Source organism: Equus quagga, chromosome 7 (assembly GCF_021613505.1).
Source record: "Equus quagga isolate Etosha38 chromosome 7, UCLA_HA_Equagga_1.0, whole genome shotgun sequence".
In the NCBI taxonomy this organism is placed as follows: domain Eukaryota; kingdom Metazoa; phylum Chordata; class Mammalia; order Perissodactyla; family Equidae; genus Equus; species Equus quagga.
The window spans coordinates 44,477,428-44,502,151 of record NC_060273.1 but is presented as its reverse complement, the minus strand read 5'-3'; the positions used below and the strand labels follow the sequence as shown (position 1 = coordinate 44,502,151).

General features: G+C 48.0%; 1 protein-coding gene across 3 annotated transcripts in view; it reads right to left on the bottom strand.

Moving 5' to 3' along the window:
* Positions 1 to 709: 709 nt before the first annotated feature.
* Positions 710 to 24,724, bottom strand: part of GFPT2 (glutamine-fructose-6-phosphate transaminase 2) — a 39,599-nt gene continuing 15,584 nt past the window's right edge. For 2 of the 3 annotated variants that reach the window (XM_046666627.1, XM_046666628.1), the window contains 14 exons: positions 23,797 to 23,931; positions 21,433 to 21,494; positions 18,227 to 18,306; positions 17,663 to 17,780; positions 13,862 to 14,025; positions 12,456 to 12,551; positions 12,275 to 12,372; positions 11,874 to 11,994; positions 9,735 to 9,892; positions 9,496 to 9,610; positions 6,218 to 6,345; positions 4,144 to 4,311; positions 3,037 to 3,198; positions 710 to 1,576 (listed from right to left, as the gene is read on the bottom strand). In XM_046666627.1, coding sequence (XP_046522583.1) covers positions 1,532 to 1,576; positions 3,037 to 3,198; positions 4,144 to 4,311; positions 6,218 to 6,345; positions 9,496 to 9,610; positions 9,735 to 9,892; positions 11,874 to 11,994; positions 12,275 to 12,372; positions 12,456 to 12,551; positions 13,862 to 14,025; positions 17,663 to 17,780; positions 18,227 to 18,306; positions 21,433 to 21,494; positions 23,797 to 23,931 — 1,650 coding nt within the window. In that variant the 3' untranslated portion in view covers positions 710 to 1,531. Of the gene's footprint in view, positions 1,577 to 3,036; positions 3,199 to 4,143; positions 4,312 to 6,217; positions 6,346 to 9,495; positions 9,611 to 9,734; positions 9,893 to 11,873; positions 11,995 to 12,274; positions 12,373 to 12,455; positions 12,552 to 13,861; positions 14,026 to 17,662; positions 17,781 to 18,226; positions 18,307 to 21,432; positions 21,495 to 23,796; positions 23,932 to 24,577; positions 24,637 to 24,724 lie in introns of all 3 variants that reach the window. The other variant, XM_046666625.1, reaches the window with a different exon arrangement.

Genomic DNA, 24,724 nt, shown 5'->3' with positions numbered 1-24,724 from the left:
ACTTTAGAAAAGAGAAATGCCTGAGAGTTCTCCCTCCTACCTCTCCTTCTTACTCAAATGTGACCTCAGTAGGTTTCCAATCTGTGCACTTTCCCTCTGACCCAGGACACGACACCCAGGAAAGGTCCTTCCTCACATTGAGGGGCAAAAGGCTGATGAAACTGGAAAAATGTGGCTCTCAATTAGCCATGCTTTCAGAGAAAGATCTTGGTCAAAAGGGAAAAATGTGAAAATAAACAGAAACCTCATTGAAATGGAGTCAGGAGGCCAGAAAGGGGAGCTCTCATGCCCTACGTCATAGCAGAACCCAACAGCAAGAAGAAAGACTTCCTCTTCTTGACCAGCAAGCAGCTCAGCCAGTGAGACACTGTCCCAACTCAGCCAGTGAAAAGCCACCACACCTTGAACTCCGTGTTTGCAATAGCCCTCCCAACTTCCTCTTTCCCTCTCTGAAAGAGTTTCTCCTTTTGGTGCTCAGGGACTTGCACGTGGCTTGCCATGGTTGTAGACCTCACATTGCAATTCTTTGCTGATCTCAAATAAATCCTTTTTTGCTGGAGATATAACCAGCTGTCTATTTTTTAAGGTCAACACCACAAATGAGGCTGCTCCCTCCAGACACTGCTGAGTTCCTGTTTTAAAGAGCCCTCGAAATCCAAGTACACAAATACAATGAGATTGACAAAAATTCAAACACACAAGACCAAAAAAAATTGTACTGTCTTTATTGTCTTAATATTGCATAGTACTTTGTGCACACTTTTAAATAGAGGGCAAGGTAGCCCCTTGAAAGTACTCTCTTGCATGAGATATTTCAAGCTCTTTTACTATGGGCAGGAGCAGGGATTAAATGCTGCCTGGGCTTAAAAAGAACCATGATCAGATTAAACAAAAGTTGAAGAGATTTAGACAAGAAGAAACCGTTGAAGGACATTAAGATTTTGACAAGACTTACAGGACGCATAGGAAGATGGCGGGAGGCCTCCCTGACATGAGGGGACAGGATTCAGGAGCAGCCAAAAGAGGATGGGAAAGGAGAAAGGAGTCCAGAGGGGCATTGCTTTGTGCTCAAATCTGAGAGGAATGTCCCCTGCCAGGAGACTGGGCACTCTGCCCTAGCTGGGGTGCACAGTCTGGTCATTACCTTGGCTACAGACAGCCATGTACCAGAAAAATAACTTAAAAGCTATACAATTATTATAAATATTTTGTCTTTTAAAACTAACTAGTGTTGGTTAAAAAAGGTTCACAGTTACTCTGAAGAGAGCTGTATCTCTATTGCACGGTAGTGGAAAAGTCCGCTCTGATCCCCATGTGTAAACGATTCCCTTCTCCTCTGGAGACTTCAGGACATGGAGAAACAGTATCTGCTGTAAGCAAAGCACTTGGGTACAAGGCACGTCAAAGCTGTTAAGCTCTACTGGGATCTACTCAGAACACGCAGAATGCCCGCTCTTCTTCCCCCTTGGCATCACTGGGACAGGTCTTGAACGAGACTAAAGGTGGCGATGGTTTCCTCATGCTCTTGTTCTCATTCCACGGTTACAGACTTGGCCAGATTTCTGGGGAAGTCAACCTAAAACGATAGAAAGTAGCTGCTGAGGACCCCACAGGTCTCAGCAACACGCTGCATTGTAAAGACTATTATCAGAGTCCTTGATGACAAGAAGATGGCATTCTTGGTCACCTCCAGCCACGAGTGCCCATGAGACCTGCATCTTGGAAGCAGTTCCTTACTCCAGAAACCTGACTGAACTGTATAATGTTTAGTTCATTCAATAAACATTTACTGTGCCCCTGATAGGTGTCAGCCAGTGTCAACACTATTAAAAGGGGATATGATTCATGCTATTAAAACCAGCTCGATTTGTACTGTTAAATATTTACTCTTTTTGAAAGGATATACACTAAATCCACAAGACTTGTGAGTTTAGGGTGGAGATGGGAAGGAAATGTGACTGGGAATGGTTGATAAAGTGGGCTTCAACTTTATCTGCAATGCCTTATTTCATTTGTAATAATGTTTAGAAAAAGAAAAAACAAATATGACAAAATGTTAACAAATGTCAATTCTGGATGATACGTTACACCGTCAGGTGTTGGCTATACCGTTTTTTGTATTGTTATATATTTTGTGTGTGTGAGGAAGATTGGCCCTGAGCTAATATCTGTGGCCAATCTTCCTCAGTTTTATGAGGGATGCTGCCACAGCATGGCTTGACGAGTGATGTGTGGGTCTGTGCCCAGGATCCGAACTGGCGAACCCCAAGCTGCCGAAGCGGAACACACGAACTTAACCAGGCCACCAGGCCGGCCCCTGTTATGTATTTTTAGAAGCTCTAAATAAAATTGTAATAAAACATCTATTTCTTTGTGCAATGAATTGTGTGTTCTTACACACTTGCTGGTGAGATCATAAATTGGTTCTTTTCTGGAACATAAGCTGACAATATATGTTAGGAGTCTCAAAATGTTGAATCATTTGCTAGACTGAGGACAAATCTTACATGTGGGATGAGGAAGTATGTGTAAAGATGTTCACTGCATTGTTATTTATGCAGATGTTCCAAAAACTTAGAAACTGTTTAAATAATAGAAGACTGGATAAGTAATTGTTAAAATCCATGTAATAAGATTGTGGTGAAATATGTAATGATTGAATGTTGCTTACAACAAGTTCAAGATGTGAGAAAATACTTGTAATATAATAAAAAGGGAGATGTAAAATTGTATTCTTGATATAATCTTGAAAAATGTTAAAAAATTCACATATGCAAGGAAAAGACCAGAATAAAATATTAAATTTGCTAATGAACATTGCCTCTGGGTGATGAGGTATGGTTTAATGGTGCAGTCTTTATACATCTTGCAGTTCATAACTCCTTTTCAGGGGGTGTAAGTTACTTTAAAGAGAGTTATTTTAAATGAAAGTATTTCTCCTATGAATATTTACACTAACTAAGTATTTAAGAACAAAAAGTTACTCTGGGGTTGTATTTCTCCTCTTTGGGGGGGTAGATGCAATTTCTCACGTACGTCATATCCTCGGAGGACAGCCAGGTGGAAGGAGAGGAGCTGGAGCGGGATCACGCTCAGGACGCCCTGGAGGCAGTCCACGGTGGTGGGCAGCGCGATCGCTTTATATGCAAACTTGGAACTCTCAGTGTCATCCTTGGAGCACAGTATAATCGGGCGGCCCTAAAGCAGAGAAACGTGATCACAAAATGCAGATCGCCTCGGAAAGAAGCAATCCTTCACGCGCAGCAGAGTTTCCAAGATCAACGTTACTGAAACGATGACAACAATCTTTTGTTTCTGCTGGAATTATGGCTGAGATGATGTGTACAATTCACGTGGAGGACAAAGCGTTTGATGCTTTTTGGTGGGTTTCCTTCCCTTCCCCGGTGGGTGACCACCATCCTGCTGCAATCATTCAGCGCCCCTTTGTTGAGTGGCTTCACTGTGCCGTACGAAGGGCAGGGCACAACCACTCCTTACTCTAATGGGGCTCATAGCCAAGTGGTGGAAAACAAAAACATAAACAAGCAAACCAATAAATAATGATGACTTTCAGATAATGCCACAAAGGCAATCAAACAGGATAATATTGGGAGGCACTGGGGAGGTCTGGAAAGTCCTCTCTGAAAAGGAGACATGTGCATGGAGACATGAATGAGGAGAGGCCACCACGCTGAAGATATGAGGGAAGAACATGGCGGGCAGAGGGAAGGGCGGGCGCCCAGGCTTGGAGGCAGGAATCACCTCCACATGAGTGGGAAACAGAAGGAAGGGGCCAGATAACTAACGCAGGCTTGTGGGTCAGCGCAGTTTGATGGAAGCCGCCGGAAGGTGTTAAGCAGGGAAGTGTAGCAATTGCTTTATAACTTCGCTCTGACCACTGTGCTGAGCCGTGAGGCAGCAGCCAGCTCACATGGATTGGATTTCACCTTGCTGTAACTTCCACAGGCTGGCCAGTCCCTTTTGGAACGTGTGCATCACTCATGAGGGGCCCAGGAGAGAATGTGTAGTCACACCCACTCACTGGCAGGACCACCCATAGCCGGTGCTGACAGACAGCTGGCAAGGTGGGCATGTGTGGAAGAGAACAGGAGAGATGGCCTCAGCCCAGCTGAGAGCCCTCACCTGGCGGGCTGTGACCTGCTGCAGGGCGTTCTGGCATTTGGCAAAGCAAGGATCCTTCATGATGACCATGATGACGGGCATCTGCTTGTCAATCAGCGCCAGGGGCCCATGCTTCAGCTCCCCAGCCAGGATGCCTTCTGAGTGCATGTAGGTTATCTCTTTAATTTTCTGGGGAGACATGAGGTGGGATCAGTGTGACATTGGGCAGACAAGGGGCTGGAGCAGATCAGCCAGAGGGGAGGAAGGGGAGCTGGGAGAGGGATGATGCCAGAAGGCAGGGAGCTGAGGGCTGCAAGGCAGATGGACGTACGGAGCAGTCAACAACACTGGAGGCAGCTGGCAAGGCCAGGGCCAGGGGAGAGGGCTGGCTGCTGTCCAGAGACTGCACAAAGCCCAGCACACAGCCTGTGTCCCCAGACCAGCCCTCGGGCACAGCCACCCCCTTGGATGGACAAGTCACTGTCAATCTAGCTTCCCCTTCCCGCTCTGTGGCTGGCCAGATGGCCTCCCCACAGTTATCATTTGTAATGACAGCATTGTGTTCTGTTGAGATATGCCTTCATTCCATTATCTGCTTAACCATCCCCCTAATCCTAGACCATTAATAACTTCCAAAGGGTTGCTCCAGCTCACCTAAGAAGTGAAATCCCACACTGGGCTGTTACTGGGATTTCTCCCTATATTTGGGGAGATCCACTTCTGTTCAGTTACCATTAAACCCACGTTATTGAACTGGCAAGAGTGTCAAGGAAAACATTTCTTAACTCCCCTAGAACTATTTATTTGGGTCAGGGAAACACTGTCAGGAGCGTGGCTCCACTCTGGGTGCCACAGACAGCTGGAGTGCGGCCCGCGAGTGACCACAGAGGAGCCATTGACATGTGCCAGCAGCAGCGTGAAAGCTTCTTTCTTTGCCCAAAGACTAACTTGGAGCCACAGTTGAATACGCATCTTTCACCAGCATACTCAGGCGCTGCAGCTGAGCCCCTCCAGGAGGCAGAGTCATGGGGGGCGCTGAAAGGGCACCCCACTCAGGCCTTGCTTCCACTGTGCCCACTGAGAAGCAGCGTGCCCAGCCCTCACCTCCTTTGGCAGGGGCAGAATCTCCACTGGCAGCTTGTGGAAGTTGGAGCTCACTCCTGGTCAGGCAAATCATGGCTTGCACCCTCCCCACCCCCCACCATATGTAAAACTCTGCGAGTGTTTCTTGTGAGCCGCTTGACTTTCAAATGGGAGCAGCCACTTGCTCCCCTTGGGAGAGGAGAGGACCCAACTGGGTCATGGATGATGCCCTCGTCTCAGCACCAAGTGCTGCCTCACCTGTGACACTGTGTCCAGTGGACTTTGGTTGGGCATTCCGACCCATAAGCAGCAAGTGGACAGTGAGTAAAGCACAGGCCCTATACTCAGGCCCCTGGACAGCACTGTCCACCCTCTCGGTAGCCGGTGGTCCTGGGCCCTTGTACCCCCTCCACCAGCTCTCTCTTACTCTGGTTCAGATCATTATTGCCACAGGGGGCAAAACAGCCAGTCACTGACTTAAAAAAGGCAGGGACTGCGAAGCCAATTCCTGCAGGATCTCCAGGTCTCCTGAAAGTCTGAGAGGCAACAGGGAAACTGTGCTGAGACCTCAATCCTCCCACACAGGCTGCTTGTAGGGGTGGACAAAAGCAAAGCCCACATGGAGCTGGGTTTGACTCTCGGATCAATCATGGCCTCTTGAGCAAGGAGACTTAGTTTCGTCCTGGGTAAAGTGTGGACAGTAACTGCCAGCCTCTTGGAAGATGCTCATGAGGTGTGAGTGGGCTCTCCTAGATGGAGCCTGGCACAGCCCCAAGGGTACCCTGCCCTTTCTCCTCAGGAAACTGGAGCCCCCATCTCAGTCCCCAGCGCTAGACCACCTGGTCATGAGCTGGTGCTCAGTGCAGCCTCACACGGTGGCCAACAGGTCCCCAATCACTCCCCTTCCTAGCTCAATGCTCTGCCCTCCTTCTTGCGTGTTTCTCGGGGTCTCTCCCATGCCTGCCCTCATGCAGTGGCTGGTGGAGGTGGGGGGTGGGCAGAGGGGGCTCACCAGGGCTCCTTCCAAGCACGTGGCGTAGTTGTAGCCCCGCCCCATGACCAGGAGTGACCTCTGCGTGTAGAGCTCCAGGGCCAGGTCATGGATCTTCTCATCCAGCGACAAGACTTCCTTGATCAGCCCTAAGCCATGCACACAGCAGTGGGGGAGAGCCAGTCACAGCGATTTTAAAACAAGATTCACAGAGAAAAATGAGGGTGTATAAGACAAGGTTTTGGAACTCACATCACTTAGTGCACTTGGGTTCCTTGCATTACTTTAGATGGGTTTTAAATTTACATTATGGGAAAGAATTTGGCTTACTGGCCAGGACCTTGCTGGGATGGTGATTCAAATTTGTGTGCAGACTTTCTTGGGCATGTAGTTAAGCGGGGAAGTGTTATTTCTAGCTCCATTTTACAGACAAGACAACTGAGGCTCAGAGGGGCTCCCTCCCCAGCTGGCCAGCCACGGAGCTGACTCTCCACATCAGTGCCCGTTGTCCAGGCCACTGCTAGGTCTCCAGATAAAGCCAAAGTAAGTTGGACCAGCACTTTTCCTTTTTGGTTTAAGGATTTTTTTACACTCAAAAATTATTGTGAATCCTTACCCTTTGTTTTTGTGCGTTATATCTATCAATATTTATCAGATTAGAAACTGAGAACATTAAAGATATTTTATTCATTTAAAAATAATGATAAACCCATTATATATTTTTAAAAAATTAGTGAGAAGAGTGGCATTGTTTTACATTTTTGCAAATCTTTTTAATGTCTGACTTTTTAATAAAAGAGTGTCACATCTGTTTCCTCATTCTATCTGTTGTGATGCATTTTGGTTTTTGGTTGAGGGAGAGGAAGAAAATCCTGCCTCGCAGAGATCTGTAGTTGGAGAATGGAGGGGTATTTAAATAACGTTTTCAAATAATTGTGAATGTTCTTCTTTAATACTACATCCAACTCAAGAAGTGGTGATTTCTTTTTTTTTTTTTTGAGGAAGATTAGCCCTGAGCTAACTACTGCCAGTCCTCCTCTTTTTGCTGAGGAAGACTGGCTCTGAGCTAACATCTGTGCCCATCTTCCTCTACTTTATATGTGGGATGCCTGCCACAGCATGGCTTGCCAAGCGGTGCCATGTCCGCACCCGGATCCAAAACGGCAAACCCTGGGACACCGAGAAGCCGAATGTGTGAACTTAACCGCTGCGCCACCGGACCGGCCCCAGAAGTGGTAATTTCTTAAAATGGTAGTTGCAAATGTGGAATTTGAAATCATATGAATAAACTTCTCCTACCTTATTACATTAAAACTTATTGGTCTATCATGCACTTATTTAAATGGATGTTGTACATGTACATAATTTTGTAACATCATGCACTGGCTATTTGGAAAATATCGGTTGACTGAGTTATGCAAATCTTCTAAAAATGGACACATTTCATCATAAAACATTTTTTAAAAATCACACTTGTTAAAATCACCATGATCTTATCAGAGATGTCTTTAAGAGTTGGGAAGTGGTCAAGCTCATGTTGACAAGCTACAAGTTTTCCAAAATCCTAAGTTTCAGTTGAAAGCTCGAAGTTTATCACTGGCAACAAAAACTGTCAGTTGTATTTCTCGAACTGTCTACCAAATAGCCAAGTTGGCTTGCTACTGAAACAACTGCAGGTGCTTTTCTTTGAAACACCCGTCCCCGCTTCAGGAAGCGCTTTATGCATCCTTCCCATTTTGTTACATAGCATATTAAAAAGTGTTGCAATTTAATAAGACTAAAGCATTTGACTGCATCCTCAAGGACGCTCTTAAGTGAAGCTGGGTCCAGGCCGTGAAGAACACAACCGCCACGAGAACAGTGTGCAGCCTCTGCCCTGAAGTGTGCTAAGGCGCCATCGGCAGCCACCACTGCCTTTGCTAATGTCCACACAGTGGAAAAGGCAAAAACACTTTGTTATAAATAATATATTACTATGAAAATAGTTTTGGCTGAAAGGGTCTTGTAGACCCCCAGGACCTCGGGACAACATCTTGAGAACTGCTGACTTAGCAGAATAGGGTACTGTTTTTGCAGGGTTATTAACTGCCTTAAAGTTAAGAATACTTTGCTTGTCAGGAAATGCTCAGCGTGTTGTCTTGGTCAGATTCAGATCCCTGGGCCTTGTGTGGTTGGATGGTGGCTTTTCCTGACTGCCTTCTCTGGGGTTTGCCCTGAGCTCCCAGGGAGAACTAAGTGCCCTCCCTGTCTCTGAGAGGGCCCACCCCTCAGCCCCGTGACCATCCTGCCCCCAGTGCTGGCTCCATGTCACCGTGTCACCATGGGGTGACGTCTGTTTCCTTTCACACTGTCAGCGCTGCACAAAGCAAACCCAAGAGACCTCTCTCCTTCCCCGGAGAGCGAGTGACTGCCTGGAGGGAGCATGCTCGTCTCGGCAGTGCCAGGGTGGCCAGGCGCCAGGGCACACGCTGCATCCTGAATGCATGTGTGGTGAATGAATGAATGAGTGATTGAAACCATGGCCCCCTAAAGAACTTGAGTTTTAGTGCAACAGACATTGTAGCTCACTGACTACGACAGACGGGACACAGCAAATGAGGAGAGTTTGGTGAGACTATGAAGGAGCAGTCTGGACAGAAGAGGCTTGGGGCCGTTTGCTCCTTCTCAGGGGTTTCCTGGGCACCTACTGCGTGCCTGCCCTGGCTGGCACCTGGCCTCCAGCCATGACTCTGACAGACAGGGCTGTGTGCTCACTGAGCTGACACGTTAATCAGGAGACAAACTAGTACACAGGTGGACAGGTCATTTCAGATCACAGCATGTGCTATAAAGAAAAGAAACAGGCTATTGTCTCACAGGGAGCTGGGGCAGGCGGCTGGGGCCTTTGTTAGTCAGGGTGGCCAAGGAGGGTCCCAAGAGGTGACATTTGAGCTGAGACTTGGGTGATGAGAAGCCCTCAGCTGTATGAAGAGCTGGAGGAAGAGGGTTTCTGTAGAGGAAAGAGCTAGTCTGCAGGCCCCGCGGTGGAACGAGCTTGGCATTCCTGAGGGTCAGAGGGCAGCAAGGCAGCCCTAGGACTGGGAGGGAGTGCGATGACGGCCCAGGCAGCAGGGGCCCAGCGTGTAGGGCTCCAAGGGCCTTCTCTCGGCCCAGAGGGAGCCGCTGCAGGGATTTAGGGGTGAGGAGGAAGGCACGGTTAACAGCACCGTGACTCTTCCGTAAGGAAGAGGACAGGAAGAGAGCAGCCAAGAAAAGCCCACTGGATTTGAAAATAAGGAAAATGGAGTTCTGGAACATACCAGGTAAAGATCTCAGGCCATGAATGATCTCCCGCCTTCTGTCTTGTAGAGAAATTCGGTCCTCGGACATCATCAGGCCAAACATCACCAGGGAGATGAACTGACTGGTGTAAGCCTGTGCACAAAACAGTGGCGCTGGCAGAGCAGGAGTGAAAGTGCGCACGGCAACCACGCGGGAGGAGGCACACCGCTGGGCCCCTAACGGCCTCCATCCATCCACCCAGCCCAGGCCCTTCTACCTTGGTGCTGGCCACGCCGATCTCTGGGCCCGCGTTGATGTGGACGCCGCAATCGGTCTCTCGGGAGATGGAGCTGCCCACGGTGTTGGTGACGCCCACGGTCAGAGCCCGGCGGTCCTTACAGTAGCGCAGCGCCAGGAGGGTGTCAGCGGTCTCCCCTGCCACACAGGCCCTTCCTTTCAGCTCACAGGTGCGTGGCTGTGCCAGCCCGGACCCCCAGCCTCCGACTCATTTACTCCCCACTCTTATGCAGAAATTGGTGTCCAGACACAGTCAGTGTGTGCTCAGAAAGAAAAATGTATGCTCAAGGGTTTTTTGGGTTGATTCTTAGATTTAAGATTTCACTACTATTTACGTAGCAAGCACTTTCTCATCCACTGTCTCCGAGCTCTCACAACAGCCTGGGGCCATCCTCTCCATTTCCCTTGGGGATAAGATGCTTAGAGATGGAGGAAGCCAGTGACTTGCTCACTCAAGGCCAAGTGGCTGTGGTGCCAGAGTCGGCACCACCCAGGCGGGCCTGGCCCCCAGTGCCCTTTCTAGGACTCTAAGCTGCCCTATTCAGAATGTCCTGAGATTTAACATCTAAAAAGCAAGAATGCCCCCAAATGGCATTTCTCAAATAGATCTTGTTTTAAAGGAAAACACTTCTTGCAACCTCCGAATGTGGACTCAAATTATTTTTCTAATACAATAAAACTACTTAAATAGGTTCATGCATAAGCCAGCACAAACTCCCTATGTTTGAAGTCCTAAAGAACTCAAGCTAAATTAAATATGATCCAGACCATAAAACCAAACCCATGTGATGGCCGCTGCTCTTGGCTGTGCCTGTCCTGGCTCTTCCGGGGTGCAGGCTGGTGCTTGTATGGCCTAATCCTCCACTCCTTTTTCTCTTCAGACTCTGTCCACTGTGCCAGGGCATCACTGGGCCCTTCCTCAGCGCCATCTTTATCAGCCCTGCTCCCCAGTTTTTGATACAGTTTCTTAAAATTTAAGGTAAAGGGCTGAACAAAATGAAAGTTTAAACCCCTTCTATGTGACACTTAGGAGCTGTCACTGCATTATTTTCACATTAAATCCACCTCTGTTCTTTGGTTAGTGGCTCCCACTGATTCAGGAAACGCTTTTCACGAATGTTTGATGGGCTCTGATGGGATCATAAACCCAAAGGAAACATTGTCACCTGAAGTCACATGGCAGCACCTGGGTGCCAGGCAGTGAGCCAGATGGTGGGCATGTCTGTATTAGTTTTTCTTAGTTTGTCATCAAAATAAAAATGGTATTAAAAATTCAAAATGGAAGCAGCATTAAAAGTCCCAATAGATATTAGGGCATTGCTATCAATGTTTTAGTTGTGATAATGACATCGTGGTTATGTTTTTTCTTTTATAATTTAGAGATACATTCTGAAGTATTTATAAATGAAATAACGATGTCTGGGACTGACTTCAAAATAACCCAGTGGAGGGGAGAGGTTAATGTGGATGTGATGACGCAGGAGGGGCGAGCTGATCATTGCTGAGGCTAGGCGATTCCTTATGTGAATCTCTCTGCTTTTGTAAGGGTTTGGAATTCTCCATAATTAAAATGTTTTAAAAATCCTCCTAGAGTTCATGGGGACGCCAAGCACAAGGCCCTAGATGACATCCTCAACCCTCTGCCAGGCCCGATTGGAACAAATGTCCAAGCCGAGTGGGAGGACCACACCAGGCGGCACTGAGCCCAGGGTGCCCTGGACCCTACCAGGGAGCAGTGTCTCTCCTCACCTCCCCTGGTGGGCAGTGTGGACAGTGCAGAGAGCACACACAGTCCTTAAAGTGACTCTCGATGAGCAGAATTTTGAAGGAGAACTTTTTCTCCACTAAATTAAACCCAGCACACATTTATGAACACCTTGGTGAGGGGTCCCTCACTGGACTTAGACTGGCAAGAAGGAGAAGCCCTAGCCGCATAGCGCCCTGTACAGTGGAGCAGTAACTGATGCTGCTGAGGATGAAAGGATCCTATGCACAAGAGAGTGTGGCACAGGGTCAGCGTGCAGAGAACTTCACTGGACGGAGGAGGGAGGGAGGCGCATGGGGTGCTGCTGGGAGGACAGCGCCCTGAGATGCACTGGCGCAAACCTGTACCCCTTACCTGACTGGCTTATGAAAAAGCAAACATCGTCCCTGAACACGGGCGTGTTCCTGTCCAGAAAGTCGCTAGCAAGTTCAACCATCACTGGGAGCTCGGTCAGTTCCTCCAAAACTTGCCGTGTCTGAAGCCAACAAGAACGGGGACTAAAGTCAGTCACGGACACTACAGGCCACGAGCAGCTTGGCTTCTGGGGGCAGTCTGTGAGGTGGCGGCTCCACGTCCAGGTGTTGAGGGAACTGCAGGAACTCACAGGCCATGCTGCAGGAGAAAGGGCTCCACGCTGGTTCTCAGGCTGCTCCAGAGCACCGAATTCGCAAGGCCCGATGCCGGGTACCATCTAAGACGAGTGTCCTAGACCACTGCTCCCTCCCCGACCATTCACCCCCCCCACGCGTGCTTACGGCCACAGCGGCGTGGTAGCTGGTTCCACAGCCAATCACGATGAGACGCCGGCATCTTCGAATCTCCTTCAAGTGGTCCTTCAAGCCACCCAGGAGCACTGCAGGGCGCATGCGGGCAGGGCATTAGGGCTGAGTGCACACAGGGAGTGCGCGATGGCCCAGGGCACAGGCAAGCCATTACCTGTGTTGGTCTCGAAATTCACGCGACCTCTCATGGTATTGAAAACTGACTCTGGCTGTTCAAAGATCTCCTTCTGCATAAATGCACTGAAGTTACCTAGTCAAACGAACAAAGTGGGTCGGTTTTAATTTCATTACATTTCCACTGCCTAACTTTTAATCAGGGTGAAACATCGTTATGCAGGTAGTCACAGTGACACATATGAAGCCCACTGCAGATTACGAAGGGCATCCCCAGGTACTGTCCCACCTGATGCTCATGGTGACAAGTGAGGGAGAAGCAGGCCAGGTACAATTACTGTCTCCAATTTACCTATCAGACCCTGCAGCTTGAGAGAGGGAGGGAGGAAGTGACAAATGCGTGGCTGGTCTTCCTGGGCCACACTCCTCTTAGCTAGGCCAGAAAATACTTTACTTCCCAAAACCCACCTACTTAGGGAAGTACAAATTAAGCAAGCCCAAAGAAACAGGCAATTTTCTTTTTAACAAATAACCTCCTAGCTTCTGTATTAAAGAAAAACTTTTCAGCCACACATGCTTTTCCAGGGCTCTGCTTTAAATGGAATTGGATGATGTCAAAGGGACAATCTGGCCCCTGACAGGTGCTGAGCCTGATCTCTGGAGGTGCCCATAGACAGGGCAGGAGTGTTCTCTGGGAGGCACAGCACGTGATGCCACACATCGCCATGTTCCCTGTCTGACGCCTTCGACAGAGGCCTTGCACAGAGGGTGCCATGAAGCACATAAGACAGGTGAGCAGGGTAAAAAGGCCGCTGCAGACCAGGATCAGTGAAGGGCTCTCTGAGGGGTGCCATCTCCGGGGAGATGATCAAAAAAGAGCCAGTCTCGTGAGAAGAACAGCAAGTGCAATGACTCCCAGGGGAGCAAGCTCTTGGCGTGCAGTGGGGTGGGGCCAGGCGGCCGCAGGGAGGGTGGATTTTATTCTGTGAGCAGCGGAAGTTACCCGAGGGCTTTCCCCAGCAGGATAAGAGGGTCTGATTCATGTTGTTAGAAGTTTACCCAGGCCGCCCTGTGGAGAAGAGTATGCAAGGAGACAGACGTGGGTCAAGGAGACAGGCTCCCCTTGCAAGGAGAAAGCAATCCACAGTCCGCCATCACTGCAGGCCTCCCACCCGGAGAAGAGATGATGCCAGGAGTGTGTGAATGTGTCCCAGAGAGTCAGTGAAGGGAGGCAGGTGATGGACGGGGTCAGCTCAAGCAGAGAGATGGATACAGTCAGGAGCTCCCCACATCCCTTGAGCTGTGTGAGCCACAGAGCACCTACAGCTCCGCCCCCGTGGCCACGGCAGGCAGGAGGGCCGTGGCGCCCGCCAGGGCAGGGCACAGAGAGTCTCAGAGCACCTGCCCCCTGAGGCCGCTGCACAGGGGCCCTCAGAGGACACCTGCCTTTCATGATTTGCTGCAGTTCCATCTGCAAGGTCTGGATGGCTCGAGATGGGTCATCACTAGCCGAACGCTTGACCCGGTGAATGGAGAGTTTCCCATCAGCCACTGCGGCGATGTCATCATCCTCAAGGAAGATGACCCGGTTGGTGTGTTCTATGATAGCACTGGAGCAACAAAAACACAGGCGTCACAGACGGGGCCTGCCCTCGACAGTCACAAGACGCAGTCACTCACTGCTTCCCCGGTGGGGGGTCCCTATCAGTAGCACGGGACGGCATTTTAGGAGGGCCAGGCACACTACACTATACACATGGATTTACACTTCCCTCCCCTCCCCCCAGCATGATTGTGAAGCCAGGCCCAGATATCACAGCATTTCATCTGTAAATATTTTAGCTTATAGCTCTAAAAGATAAGGATTATTTTTTAACCTGTGTGAGGTTTTAACCTCACCTCACTCTGCCTGCCTTGGCCGCCTCCCCTTACAATACCATTATCATATCTAAAATTAATAGTTATTCCTTCACATCATCAAACATCTAGGATGTTCAAATTTTCCCAATAATCTCATAGATGTCCTTTTAGAATTGCTTTCTTCAAATCAGGATCCACACAGTGTCACCTTTGGAGAATGCTCAGCAACCAGCACCTTATTCTGAATTGTAAAGGGAAAGAATGAAGTATTTATCTTGCCTTTCCAAATGGTCTGTCTTTCAGAGTAATCACATGGTTTACGAAGGCAAGTTTCTCTTTACAGGAGGAACATAGCTAATAAAGAAGGAAGGATAGACTTAGAATAACCAATCTATTAACTCCTAGTTATTAATAGCTCTAGTCACCCACCATCAATGGCTGTTGAAACTAAGAAGTGAAAGGCTGAGAGCAGCTTTATAGAGAAAGTAATAATGATTTTTCCCTTGAGATGGTAATAGAAAGTTTCTTTTAAAAATAAATTTGTTGGAAAAGTCAGTAAATGAAAAAGAAAGTTGGGTAATCAACAGCACAAGTGGTCCACGGATACGGTGGAAACCATGAAGGCGATGCTTGAGGGGCCACACGAGCAAAAAACCTCATTCTATCAAGTGTCACACCCACGCAAGTCCTGCTCAGAACAAAGAGCATTTAAAGCTCCTGATGCAAAGTTTGGGAAAAATGATCAAATTCTGTAGCTCTAAGAGAGGTGTCTCCAGATAGATCCTAGGGGAAAAGATTAAGAAGGATGGAAAGCCACTGCACTGGGAAAAAATACTTTAAACAATATACAGCCAGTGTTCAAAAAGTAGAAAACACAGAATAACGAGAAGGAGAAAATGGCCAGATCCTATCTCCAAGAGATAAACCCGGCTTACATTGTATTGCCCTCTAGACAGCGTTTAATACATGTGTTTGTATTTATGTGTGCATGTACCTCTGTATGTTTAAAAATAATTATTACTTTTTATTTACAAAATGGGTGATAGTCATTAAGACTATTGGCCCAGGAATTAGACAGACCCGAGGTGGACTCCTCACCTCTGCCTCACACTGTGCCCTCAGATCACACAGACATGATCCCTCTAAATCCCGTCTTGGGTTCCTCATCTGTGAAACGGGAGATGACTGCTGTGCCTTCCTTCACCAGAGGTTTGTTATGGTCATTAAATGGGATCATCCTGTCCTCAGCACAGTGTCCAGCTGTCAGTGCAAAGCACATGCTGGCTACTGTCGTCATAAGAGCTCTACAGGGCACCTTTACACCTGGAGGGTCACCCAGGTTCATCATTCTTATTTTTCAATATGTGTTGGCTTTCTTTCTTTCTTTTTTCTTTTTGGTGAGGAAGATTGGCCCTGAGTTAACATCTGTTGCCAATCTTGCTCTTTTTTTTTACCTCCTCAAAGCCCCAGTACATAGTTGTATATACTAGCTGTAGGTCATTTTAGTTCTTTGGTGTGGGATGCTGCCACAGCATGACTTGATGAGCAGTGCATAGGTCTGCGCCCAGGATCCAAACTTTCGAATGCTGGGCTGGCAAGCGCACAAACCTAACCATTCGGACATGGGGCCAGCCCCCTGTGTTTGCTTTCTTGTTTATATACCATACATTGTAGAATCACTTTTTTAAGTTCAAAAAATCTAAACAAACAAAGGAATCTTGAGGATTTTAATTATAGAATTGAATTTACAGATTAATTAAGGAGAGTCAATATCTTTAAAAAATAATTGTTATTACATTATTTTTAAAAATAATATTAAGCCTTCCTACCAAAGAAATCTCTCCCTTTATTCAAATTTCTTTTTCTTTCTCATGGTAAACTTTTGTAGTCTTCTGCAAACAGGTTCTGCACTATTTTTACTAAGGGATTAAAAGTTTTTTTTCAGGGGCCAGCCCTGTGGCTGAATGGCTAAGGTTCCACGTGCTCTGCTTCCGCGGCCTGGGTTTGAATCCTGGGTGCAGACCTACTCCACTCATCAGCCATGCTGTGAAGGTGCCCCACATACAAGATGGAGGAACACTGGCGCAGATGTTAGCTCAGGGCTGATGGTCCCCAACCGAAACAAGAGGAGGACTGGCCCCAGATGTCAGCTCAGGACAAACCTTCCTCACTAAAGCAAACAAACGAACAAAAACGCGTTTTTTTCAACTGTGGTAAATAGATTACTTTTTTGTTCAACAAGGGTTTGCTGAGAGCCTACTGTCCCAGTCACGTGAGGAGACACAAGCAGGAGCGAGGCGGGCGTGGCCCTCAGCTCAGCTCAGTGGCTACCACTGGGACCTCACATTTCCACACCTTTATTCTCTGACCAGCCGCAGTATTAGTTCGAATGGCCTTTCAGTGGGAAAGTATATAATCCTATTGCCTACTAATAATGATTGCATCTCCATTCAGGCATTCATGCCTCTTTTTTTGAGAAACATCTCTCTTGAAATGGTGCTCTAAGGAACACAGTCTGGGAAACGCTGGCCGTCCTGTCAGCATCAAGGGCGATGCTGGCTGTGGGCTGACACAGGCCTTGAGCGTGGGCGCTAGGCTCCTTCTGCTCCGTGTGTCCCAGGCGACCTCCGTGGTGTCCTCCCGGCTTCACAGCGAGGCCCTGTGAGAGGCCGCTGGGCAAGTGGCACAACAAAGACATGGAGGAAGGAGGCAGTGGTGGTGTTTGCGGTGGTTTTTTATTTCAACTAGCAGGAAAGTTTTTGGTCTTTTCTGAGTGTGTGTATAAATATTTTGTCCTAAAACGGTATGAAGCCAACTTAAATTTCAGAATTATTGTTTTGTGTACTGATGAAAACATGGACTGTGGAATCAATTGGACTAAAACCCTAAATCTTGGCTCTTTTACAAATGGTCAAACTCAGGCCAAGGCAGGTGGGGTGCAGGAAGGACCAAAGTTCTGGAGACGCCTGCCCCATCTGAAGGGAGCAGCCTTTGAGTGGCCCCAGACCACTGAGGCAGGAGGGAGCACAGCCCAGTGTGCTCAGATCTGCTGGTTTTCCCAAGAAGATAGAAATCCAGATTTTTATGTGAAATCTCCCAATATTAAAGTGTTGGCAACTCATACAATTATTCTATGCAGGCCCAAAACGTTGTATTGGTCAGTGGACCTGGCCTTTGGCCACCATGGCTGCCAGCAACAGCCACGCAGGTGCTCACTATACAAGGATTCTTGGACAAGGGCCACAGAGAGCTGAAATCTGCCATCATCTCCACCCCTTGCTGAGCCATGAGAAAACAACTCAAATCAGGGGATGAGTAAGAAATGGTGTTTAGCCAGTCATTCTTGAGTACATAATCTAGGAAAGAAAGGAAACAAGGGTTAGCTACCTTGCATCAGAAGCAAAGAAGAATTCCACCGCTTTATCACCCACGGCGTGAAGGCAGGCTGAGCTGTCCAGCCTCTTCATCCTTGTTTTACAGATATTCTTCACGTTCTCAATATTGCCTAGCAAAGGAAGGAAAGGATTGCAAATCCTGTTAAACTATTTTGTTTGAATAATACACAGCATGGAGCCAATTTCCTCTTTGAATGTGTGGGAGAAATTTGCAATTTTTAGCTTTAGTTGCATCAGCCAAATCATATAAAAGATCCCCAAATAACACAGTGCTGCTGCAAGAGCATTTAAACGGCTCCAAACAAACCAAATCAACACTCAGATCAGGGCACGGGTGCTATATATGAGGGAGCCACGTGCCTCTTCCCCGACTTGTGTATATGTTTGAAAATATCCATAGTAAAAAGCTTTTGAATAAATGGAGCCAGTTGCATGAAAGCCTTTTTGACCTGGAACCACATGCAGGCTGGCCCCAGCGGCGGGCAGGCCTCCTGCCTCCCAGGGTACTGCCTGCCGGAGCAGCCCTGCCCTGGGCCGGGCCTTCTGAGACACTCACGTGTCCGGTACAAGACGGGGATCTGTTCTGTGGAGAGTTTGTATTTGCTCCGCACTCCAATGAGCAGGGGGCTGCCTCTCCTGCAGAGACAAGAGGGAATCGAATTACCCACAACCTTGACACCCTGGCGGGGCCGGATGTCCTCTGAGCACTGAGGAAGGGTCCCCACATCTAGCCCTTTCCCTGGGGCAAAGCGTCCTGGTGAGTTCCACAAGACGGCCTCCTCAGCCACGAGAAGATGCTCCCAAGGCTTGGAGCAGGGACCAACAGGCTAGCACGACAATCCAAGCTCACTTTCATGGCGCCACCCAGCTGCCCAGTGAATCCCCACACGTTAGAGACAGAGTTGCCTGGAGGCCCTGGTGGCACACAGGAGCACTTTGGTCCCCAGCTGGCCTCCGTGTGCTGCACATCTCTGTGGCGGGAGCCCCTGATGCCCAAGACCTGCCCAGAGGCTCTCTGCCCCCTTCACCTCGCTCAGCTGCTCTCCAGCTCTGGGGGATTAAACTGACTGGCTTTGGGTCTACCTGACTCTGTGGGCCACTGGAGGCACTTTCAAGGTGGTTTTTTCTCTGCCTGAGTGGCACCCATGGGTGAAGTTCCGACTCTTCGGTCTGCAAATGGCAGACTCCATCACAAAGGGGACGGCAACTTTCACAAGGCAAAGCCTTGGGGACTTCCTGTAGCTGATGGGAGTGAGGGCCCCTAACTCAGGTCTCATCCCCAGACCCCCCGCTTAGCCACCCGTGCCAGGAGGTAATCTTCAGTAAAAAGTGCTTCATGGTTCATGACTCCTGCAGTTACTGTGGTGAAGGTATTATTCCATGATTTTAGTGGTATCCTGCCTCTGAAACCTAACTCTTTGCCCGTTCTTATAAATGACAGCATGAAAATCAAATTCACAATGGGTGTGTGGGTGTGCAGTGTAATGAGCTGTTCACTTTTGTAACTCTCTTTAGACCTGCGATTTTTAGCCAGAACCCAGACAGTAACATTCTCACAGTTACTAAAGAACGCATGCCTTTTCTCCCCTCCACGCTGGCTCACTAATAAGAAGAAAACATTGAGAATGTGTTAATAAGACAATTTAGAAGCGCTGTCTCAAACACATTAATTAGAATACAATGAGGTAATATTTTACCTCAACCAGTTTCTTACCAACTTAGATCAATGAACTAATGACCTATGGTTAAACCAGCCTGAATCCAGCCCGCATATATCCATTTGGTCTGTTAACCTGACTCCATACAGACCCTAAATATTTCTTCAACAATAACAGATCTTGTTTTCTAGTTTGCCCTGTTTGGACCCCACTTCTGACTTCTCAGAGTGGGGGACAAAGTCTGTAGCTTTGAAGAAGGTGCTGTGAATACCTTGCCTATTTGGGACAATCTCTGATCATATTTAAAGCAAATCAGAGTATAGTCCCGGGCCCCACGGGGAACGAGCTTCAAGAGTCTTTATAACAATGACAGTGAGAAAGCACTGTGGCATCCAATTTTCGTGGCAAATGTCTCCCCAAATTTATTGTTGTAGATTGAGCTCTGTGGCTTCTCCAGATTTTGTGACATATAATGCTCCCAAGACATCCCCAAGATTGTCCCGGAGGTTACAGAGCCACCAGTTACAGACAATTTGAAAAATAAAGCTTCATTGCTCCTTCATGCTGCCTTCTTCTGCATTCATTTAAAACAGCAATATCATGGTAATATCAGATTTCAAAAGGGGTTTCTAAATTTGATAGGACCAACTGGTATTTTAGAATTCTATGATTGGAAGGAATTAAATTCGGAATGGTAAATGAGTTCCTGTCCCAGAAAATTAAAATCATAATACATTCATATCATTTCCTGCCTAGACACTGTGACAGTCTGCGAGGGACAGCCTTGCCGTCTCTGGCTCAGTCTCCCAGGGCCACAGGTGCATTCTCGATGGCTCCCCAGTGCCTTGAGAATGAAGCCTGCAGCCTACATGGCATCCCAGGCCCTGCAGAGCTCGCCCTCTGCCCACATCCCCTCTCTCCACTAGCTTTCAATGTTGCGGGGCGGTGTCTGTGTGATCTCATTCACTGCTGTCCCCCATGCCTGGTACAAAGCAGGTGTCAGTAAGCACACACTGAGACTGCAAGAGCCTCAAGTCCCAGCAGTGCTCCCCTCCCGCCGCCATCCTGTCTTAACTGCAGATCCCCAAAATGCCATGCTTGCTCTGGGCCCCTTGCCTTTGCTCATGCTGGTCCCTCTGCCTGCCTCCCTCAGGCTGACACCTGCTCCTGCTCAGGCCCCCAGTGCCTTACTTCCCAGCCCCCACTGCAGAACATCACCATCCTCTGCCCTGCTCTGTCCTCCTGCACAACTGTCCCATCCTTAAGGGCAGGACCAGGTTGGGTGCCACTAGATTCCCAGGGCACAGCACACAGTAAGTAGTCAACATATATTAGATGGATGGACAGATGTATGGATGGATGGATAGACGGGTGGATAGACACATGGATGGATGGTCAGACTGATCGGTGGATGGACGGATAGACGGATGGATAGATAGATGGACAGATGAATGGGTGGATGAATGGATAGATGGCGGATGGATGGATGGACAGATGGACGGATGAATGCATGGATGGATGGATGGATAATCCACCTATCTGAATATAAAATAATAGGATGGCACTCATATGCCCACTTGTGTGAATCCACACAGTGCTGGGGGCCACAGGGACTCTAACAGAGGGACATGTGGGCTGACTCAGGCCCTCTCAGCTGATTCCCAGGACACTGCTGGCATGAAGGTGATGAAACTTGAGCTCTTGGACTGACAGGCCTCTTCTTTACTGGATTCAAATCAATGTTCATTTTTGTTCTTAGTTTTCTGTTCATAATTTTGCATGCTTTTATAAAGAAAGTCTCTGAAATTTATCTGAAACCTGGATCTTGCCCTTGCTATACAATTTTATTTTTAATTTGAATTTGTTGTCAACTTCTAAAAATCTGGAGATTTCAAAAAAAATCCAACTTTTTAGTTTATCTTTAAAAAATCAGAAGCTTCAGCCACAGAGATGGTGGGGTACCTTTTCTGTGGCTAAGCCACAGTTGTCCCTTAGATTGAGTACCTTCCAGTTTGCCAGAGGCCCTACCCCTCCCTTGTGCCTCAAGCTGAGCAGTTTCATTTTATTTATCTGTTATTGGAAATGTCAATGTGTTTTGCCTCACCTTGTGGCAACAGCTTCTCCTGGGTAATGGATGCTCTTAAAGACCAATGCGAATGCGCCTTCCTGAAAACACAGGAGAAAAGAGTGAAGAATAACTCATGCTGGTTGAGCCAGGCCACTGAGGACTCGGCCCCTCTTCACTGAGGGCAGTCCTGGGGTCACTCAGGAGGGTGCTGAATGCAGGACAGCTGGTGCAGGGTGACGTCAGGAGAGGAAGTGAGAGAGACTGTACACGCTGAAGGACCAGACACCAGAAATTGAGGATTTCATTGTGAGCAATGTGGACCACCCCTGCCCAGGCCCACAAGGGATGACTCCCAGCTCTGTGATGAACTGGGGGGACTGGCGCAGTTAGAACCTCAGGAAATGAGAACTGGGGCCAGGGTCCTGTGCTGGGCCTAAGGGACAGTACTGACTCAGGGAGCAACCGTGAGGATTAGAGGGGTTAATCCATGACCTGGACTCAACTCGACACATGTCAGAGCCTGAGTTCAAATCCTGGCTCCACCTCTTAACTGGACAATCACTGCAGCCTTCTGTGCGCCTTGTGGTGAGGGGAAACCAGAACAGTCCTACCCTAGGATGGCTTCTGTGAGTTCATGCACTCTAAGTGCTCAGAAGAGTGCCTGCCACACGGAGAACCAATAGAAACATGAGCTGTCATCATTGTTCTTGTTACTATTTCTATGGTGATGACCGTCATTTGCCCTCTGTGCCTCAGCTTGTTAGTTTGTGCAAACCAGAATTAGAATCTAGTTCTCCTAACTCAAGACTTCAAATACTCTTTCTATTTAAAACCTTGGTGCAAAATTCTCTCCTACATTCTGACCATCCTGTGCTAATTTACCATGTCCCCAGTAGACTGTGGTTATGTACGACCAGCTATAAATCTGGATTTCCATCTGAAATTCCTCAAGGGTTGGAACCCTGGGCAGACCCAAGGCCCCGCCGTGCAGCCAGCATGTGACAGCTGGTTTGCCAGCTCAGTCACACAGCCAGAGAAAGCCAGACTCAGCATCCCCAGGCCACTAAGGGCCTTTGAAACCCCCCAAAACGAAGGGGCTTCAGGCAGACTCTGAGGAGTGTGACATTCCTCTGCCAGTTTTGTCAACAATGAAGTAGAACTGAATAGAAAAATGCCTCCCATTTTCTGCCAAAAAGAACCCCGTGTTGCTTCAGATAAGAGAAGTCACTGAACTTTCAAAGTGCCATCACTGATATTTCTGAAATTTAAAGTTACAAATGGAAAAGAAGACATACCGTGTTGCCAAACCAAATTGGTTTACTGTGCACTAGTCTGTACATTATACTGTACATTACTCTTATTTATAAAGACATCCTCTAAATTCGGACCCCCAAAAAGGGGAGTCACAGAGCAAAGGGTTTCAACAGTAGATGTACTTTTTGAAAAACACTCTGAAAACACCGAAGGGTGATATATATTAAACCACAGTGTCGTACCCGCAGCCCCCTGTGACCCTGGATGTTCCAGAGTCTCGCCTTGAACACAGGTGCCTGCTGTCTGGGGGGAGCTATTTATGGCCCTGATGCCCCGGAGGACGAGCTCTAGGAGGTGTGGAGCCCTCTCCCCTGCCCCCACACCCCACACGGGCCTACGTCTGCTCCACCGCCTCCTCCAGGGAAAGGCCTCTCTTGGACAATCCCCCCGCCTGTGCCCCTTGGAGGGGACTTCGTTCTGCGGGTCCAGTCCTCTGGGCCATCGCCAATTTCTCTCTCTCTCCCAGATCATTCCCCTCAGCGCACAGATGTGATCTGATATCTCCTGTCACAGATACACAATCCTCCCTCAGAACTGCAATCCTCTCCACCGCTGGGCCATTTCCTTGTGCCCTTCCTCTGCAGTCAAACTTCTCAAGAGTCCGCACTTGCTGTCTTTACCACCTTCCTTTCAACTCCACTCAGTAAGAACGCGTGGGCGTTTCTTCCCCTGGACGAATAATTGCTTTACTGAAACAGGAAGACAGACTACAATTCTAAGTCTCCAACATCAGTTAAATTCATCTCAGGTACGTAACTAACAGCACACACAACGCAACTGACAAGATGACAAAGCGAACTGCCATGACCAAGGTCCCATGAGCAACATGCCATCACAAGAAGCCACAGATCAGACGGCCAATCACATTTTCAGAGGTTAAAATGAAACAAGGCACGTTCTATTTGATGTTTACCACCAAAATCTCAGAACTTCTCCCAATTCCACAAGGGTGTAACATCTTAAGGCCAGACGCCGTAGACAAGCCATCTTTAATACTTAGATACTTTGCACGAATTTGGCTAATACATGCTTATAAAAAATGAGGGAATGAAGAGATGATTTAGACAGGTGGAACTTATAACTCACCAACTGCTGAATGACTCTCTCAACCAGTGTTGAAAATGTAATGTCCTCAGTTTCTCTGTTGTCGAACACGTATTTAATCAGCTTGGCGATGGTCTCTGTATCTGTTTCTGACTCAAACTCGTAGCCTTTGCTTTCCTGGAATATTTGGTTGCACAGAGAGTGTCAGATAACTGTCATTGCGCAATGCCGGCCCGGCCAGCTCCCTCTCCTCCCTTATGATTTGCCCTCGCAAAGACTTAAGGCGAGAACAAGGAAAAGAGGGAGGGGATGAGAAATGTTTGCCAGAATCACACAGCCCAACATGGCTGAGTCATTCCGGTATTCCCTGAGATCACCCTGCCTCAGAAGCTTGTCCTTGCCATTAATCTGGACGTTGCATAAGAACAGCAGTCGAAATGATCAAATGTGTTGAGTCAAAGCCACCCACATCCCAACCAACACCGTGACCGTCCCATACTTTACACACTTGCTGTCTGCCTTCCCACTCCACATTCCATTTGGGGTACGAGCTGATATGCTATTTAGCGCAGATACTTTAATAAAAAGAAGTGCATTTTTTTTTATTCTTCGAGTCTGTGGCAGCCCTTGAGGTAATTGCAAATCCCCTGCCATCTCCTCCAGAAAGATCTGGGGAGGCGGCTGAGTGGGGGTGAGGTTTCTGTCCCATGTGGGTCTCACTCAGTTCCTGCCTTTGTTTCCAGAGGGAGATGTGCCAATTGGAAATTTCCCGGGGAAGACCAATACCACTCGACTCATATGTTAGCCAGGGGAGGTGTCTTACCAGAAATTTCCTCAGGTCTTTGTAATTTGTGATGATCCCATTATGGATGACAACAAATTCTGGAGGAAAAGTTTAATCAAGAGAGAAATGCTATGAAGAAGAGAAGTTCAAGTCAGATGCGAAGGAAAATGATTCAGTAGCTTGAAA